Raw genomic sequence first — 4,410 nt, 5'->3', positions numbered from 1 at the left:
AAAAGAATTATCTCTGCTTAAGTTGGATTATCTTTGGCCATAGAATCCAATTGGCAATTGAATGGAAAGATGCAAGAGATTCGATTTGTCGACTTGCTGCCGAACGTAAAATTTATCTGCTTCCGCCTCCCCCTCCCTCTCCCTCTCCCTTACCCTCTCTCAGTCTATGCCTGTATCTGCCACTTTACTATTTGAAGTGCTTTCCCCCCATTGACAGCCACTTGAGAAGTTGTCCAAATCCTGTCTATGTGACTGCGTCGGAGTTTTTTTATTATTATTATTAAATTTGATGTGATTTGATTTGCTTGGGCAACAAATTTGCAAGACACAGGCATATGCTTCGGGAATTGGTTGAGCCAAGGGTTGGTCGAATGCGCAATAAATTCCCAATTCACACAGGCCCGTGCCTCGCAATGCCCCTCAACTTATACAGAGAACTTAGAGTAGTCTAGAGCTGTGCCCCGCATAGAGCGCCGTCCTGGGGGGCAGACTTGCTGCCTTTGGTAGAGCTCTTCTCTAACTCGCGCAGCACGAGATTCAGCAGCTCTATTTCGCGCTTGATGAAGTCGACGGTCTTCTCGACATCGCGTCGATTGAAGTGGGCATCGAGATCTACAGGCAGGAGGATTCAGCCAGCTGATGTCAGTCTACGCACAAAATGATGTAAACTCACCGCGACGCTTGCACAGCATGCGGTACAGGATTTGCAGGCCGTCCAGGGCTCGATCTTTGTCCAAATCGTTGTTGCTGATCGTGTCTTTGCACAGGCTCAACGTGGTCTCCCACCTGAGACCCAGAGCACGTGACTGGTTGTAGGAGCGCTCAAGCTTGGCCAGATCGTTCTTTAGGCCCAGCACGGTCAGCGCTGCCTCGTTTGTAATCTTGACCATGCGCAGGCGCATTTCCTCGATCTCCTGCAGCTTCTTGTTCTCAAGCTCATTGATCTCGACCTGGGCAAGCACTAAGCACAGGGAGTTCAGCCAAAGCCAAAGGGAAAATCAATTCCTAACTCACTCAATGCATCGCAACGATCCAGGCAGTCCTTTGGGGAAACAAAAATGTCGGATTTCTCTACCACCTCGTCGAGCACCCGCTCGTACGGCTCGAACTCACGCACAGTCGCCTTGAGGTCAGTTCGAAAGGCATTTAGGACGCTAATCGATCGCTTGAACTCATCGATGCCTTTGGTCAGCTCGTCATGCTGTGCCTCCTGCTGGCGTATGATGGTCTCGGCCGTGCGCTTCTTGTCGGCGCAGTCCTTAATAAATCCATTCACCTCAATGAAACGCTTCCTCAAGCGCTCCTGCATCCGATACATCTGGGCGATGCGCTGATGGTTGAGCTCGCTCTGGTGCTGGGCCTCCTCCAGCAGCTGGCGTTGCAGCACCACCATTGCATCGTTCTCCCGGGCATTGGCTATGTAGAGCATCTCAATGGAGTCGCCAGCCGAATCCCAATTAGGCGGCTTTCTGACATTGGACAATGATTTGGACGATGATTTGCGCTCAGCTCAATTCAGATTGGCTTACTTACACGAAAAAGCGCTCCTGCTGGCGAGAGAGCCGGTACTCGCCCACCGACTTCTCGGGATTGAGGTCCAGGCTGCCGATGACATCGGTCTTCAGGGTGGGCTTAAGGCGCGGCATCTTGTCTTGTTTTATCTAAAGATTCTCTTCAAAATATAATTTATGAACTTTCGTTCATAACGTTTTGCTGTTAACTGAGCTCGAGCTGAGTCTGAAATATGAGTTAGTCTCATTCGTTTGACAATGAATACAAGGATTACTATCAAGAATTAGACAAACAAAATATTTGTAAAGAGTGGAGCACCAGTAATAATAATTGATTATTTAGTTGATTTTGGCTGATTAAGAGAAACTTTAAATATGATGTGAAATAAAGGAATTTAGGGTTCTGATCTATTGATGACGATTACTATTTCTCTCTCTCTCTCTCCAATTATAAATATAGTGAATTTTACTAATCTAAGACTCTTTTACATTATATGCTCTCGATATCAGTTTATCAATTTTATTTCAATTATTTTTGTTTGTAAGATCTAGATCAATTTTAATGATTGCAATTATGCGTTCAGCTGTCTTATCTATTTCAACTTCTCGCAGACGTCTTTCTTCAATATTATCTCCCATTTACAGCTATCTGTGTTCTTCACATTTCTCTACTGCTGAACTACACACTATAAGACTTTTATTTACCAACGGTTCTTAATACCTCGCTCAAAGCTTGGGCTCACAGCAAATGAATCTGTGGATCTTTGGCCAGGGATATCATAACTTCTGGTATCCTACATATATATCCATGAGTATAGACATTTATTTAGAAATGATAGTTCAACAATTATTTTTTGTATAATTCTGTTTATAATATTTACACAATTTGTAGAAAATTGTTTTTGTGGTATTCTGTTGTGATATGCCCAACAGACATTTAACATTTTACGAGCTGTTAATGCTCGCAGTTTGCCGCGCTTTTGCGCAGTTACAATGTTGGCCACCCTTTCGACTGTTCCAACTAACGCTGCCCTGTTGCCCAGGCAACGAGCGAGTTTATTTATTTAACATAGTTGGCGCTGCTTAATTGTTTGTTACGCTTTCGTTTGTAAACATTCAGATTACATAAACACTTACACGAGTTACTCCTTCAATTTAATTTGAATTTTAATGCTTCATGTTTAATTTTAACTGTTAATTAAACCCGCTTATTCATTAACGTTTGAAATGCCGCGCACCAAACCGACGAAGAAAATCGATGTCCTGGGCGATCTGGACCTGCGGCCCGAGGAGGCAGTGCGCGACTACCTGGAGTCGAAGGCCCAGAAGAAGTACTTCATGTAAGTTGCATCAGAAATGGAGCAGAGACACAGTGTGGCCTAGCCGAGAACTCTTTGCAGAAAGCCTCCAAATGCAGACTCGGCCGGGGACTCCATCGAGCTGCTCTACATACACAACACACGGGAGCACGATGAAATGCTCAAGCTGCAGGAGCAGATGCTGGTCAACTCGAAGCGGCAGTCGAAAATAAATAAGGCGCGAGTGAAGCACATGTACGAGACGCAGGAGAAGCTGAGGCAGCGCTTTATTGATGTGAACAGTTTCATCAAGGACTGCGCGGACAAGAAGCGAATCGCCGAGAAAGCCATCAACGACGAGAAGCAGCTGCACGAGGAGCTCAGCGAGGACATCAAAAACTTCAAGACCTCCATTACCGAGCTAACGACCTTTCGCGAGGCACTCAAAGCCACCGTCGAGGAGCTGCAGCCCTACGAGAAGGTGCTCGAAGAGGTTGTGAGTGTGTCCGACATCTTTGTCTCGCCCAAGGACTGCATGGATCGTTGCGATGCGCTGAGTAAGTTTCGGAAATGTTGAGCGGCGCCCACCTAACTCAATGTGTTCTAGTGCTGGCCCAGCTGGAGATAAGCAAGCTGGAGAATAAGAAGCTGCAGGAGATCGAGGAGATGCGCCAGCACATGGTTAAGATCACCAATGAGGCGGCTCTCACTGTGCTGGGTCTCAAGAACGATCTCTCGAAGCTGGAGCGATCCTACAGAGAGTCCCGGGCCCAGTGCTCGAAATGGGAGAAGATACTGACGCGCACCAAGAATGTCATATCCAGCAATTACTTGGAAAAGCAGCGGAATATTGGTGCTATTAATGTACTATACAATCTCCTCTGTCGTCGACGTGGTGGGTAGTCCACCTATCTAGCACCTGTATATCCATGTTGCTCAATTCTCTTTCCTATATAGATAAAACTTCGAATATTCCGCGAGACAGTATGGAAAAGCAACTGGACTTTATCAAGGACGAGCTGATGATATTGACTGAATTGCTGAAAGAGTTCGAAAAGAAGGATGAATCGAAGAACATCGAAGCTTACTGCTAGCGAGGCTTTCAAATGTTGCTTATTCGGTTTAATTGTACGAAATAAATAAAATATGTAAATAACTTAATGTGGCATATATTATTACCCTGATGCTGACGTTTTGATATTAGGTATTTACCATTAAAAACTTTAAAAATTCTTTACGAATTACCTCTTTTACATACATACATATGTATGTAAATTTATGTTGTGTTTTTGCTGCTTTCCCTTCGTGTGTGTTACTGTTTGGCTCCACTCCCTGGCTTAGCTCGAGCTTTCGCCTTGGCTGAGCTTTTAAACGTTATTAATATCGCTTGTTGATGCCACTTTCTAATTGCTTTTACCTCATAAATCTTGGCCCACTCGGACGATGGCTTTTCTTTCCCAAACTCCGATGCCAACTCCGAGTCGGACTTTTGCTGCGCTCTCTGCATCTGCAGTCACCATAAGTCACAAAATTGTCGGACACTCAAGACAAATGTGACGCTGCATTGGCCGTTAGCTCATTTAATTAGAAAACTGGAGACA

General features: G+C 45.1%; 2 protein-coding genes across 2 annotated transcripts; one reads left to right on the top strand and one right to left on the bottom strand.

Moving 5' to 3' along the window:
* Positions 1–240: 240 nt before the first annotated feature.
* Positions 241–1,764, bottom strand: LOC115563214 (coiled-coil domain-containing protein 42 like-2). Its single transcript, XM_030385835.2, has 4 exons — positions 1,534–1,764; positions 1,015–1,469; positions 674–961; positions 241–612 (listed from the first exon to the last, which is right to left on the bottom strand). Exons 1-4 carry the CDS (start codon positions 1,644–1,646, stop codon positions 449–451), a joined length of 1,020 nt encoding a protein of 339 aa, XP_030241695.1. The 5' UTR covers positions 1,647–1,764; the 3' UTR covers positions 241–448.
* Positions 1,765–2,630: 866 nt separating this feature from the next.
* On the top strand, positions 2,631–3,965 carry LOC108649334 (cilia- and flagella-associated protein 73). Its single transcript, XM_030385837.2, has 4 exons — positions 2,631–2,851; positions 2,912–3,366; positions 3,417–3,704; positions 3,767–3,965. Exons 1-4 carry the CDS (start codon positions 2,739–2,741, stop codon positions 3,901–3,903), a joined length of 993 nt encoding a protein of 330 aa, XP_030241697.1. The 5' UTR covers positions 2,631–2,738; the 3' UTR covers positions 3,904–3,965.
* The last annotated feature ends 445 nt before the right edge of the window (positions 3,966–4,410 follow it).

Source organism: Drosophila navojoa, chromosome 3 (genome assembly GCF_054131105.1).
Source record: "Drosophila navojoa isolate 15081-1374.11 chromosome 3, UAZ_NAV_1.0, whole genome shotgun sequence".
In the NCBI taxonomy this organism is placed as follows: Eukaryota; Metazoa; Arthropoda; class Insecta; order Diptera; family Drosophilidae; genus Drosophila; species Drosophila navojoa.
This window is presented reverse-complemented; position numbering and strand designations above follow the sequence as displayed.

What these genes read in the sequence shown, in the direction of transcription:
- LOC115563214 (XM_030385835.2), bottom strand. Translation starts at nt 1,646, where the DNA reads ATGCCGCGCCTTAAGCCCACCCTGAAGACCGATGTCATCGGCAGCCTG. An exon ending in GGATCGTTGCGATGCATTGA is followed by an intron (nt 962 to 1,014) that starts GTGAGTTAGGAA and finishes CCCTGTGCTTAG; the next exon opens with TGCTTGCCCAGGTCGAGATC. An exon ending in CATGCTGTGCAAGCGTCGCG is followed by an intron (nt 613 to 673) that starts GTGAGTTTACAT and finishes TCCTGCCTGTAG; the next exon opens with ATCTCGATGCCCACTTCAAT.
- LOC108649334 (XM_030385837.2), top strand. Translation starts at nt 2,739, where the DNA reads ATGCCGCGCACCAAACCGACGAAGAAAATCGATGTCCTGGGCGATCTG. An exon ending in GCCCAGAAGAAGTACTTCAT is followed by an intron (nt 2,852 to 2,911) that starts GTAAGTTGCATC and finishes AACTCTTTGCAG; the next exon opens with AAAGCCTCCAAATGCAGACT. An exon ending in GGATCGTTGCGATGCGCTGA is followed by an intron (nt 3,367 to 3,416) that starts GTAAGTTTCGGA and finishes AATGTGTTCTAG; the next exon opens with TGCTGGCCCAGCTGGAGATA.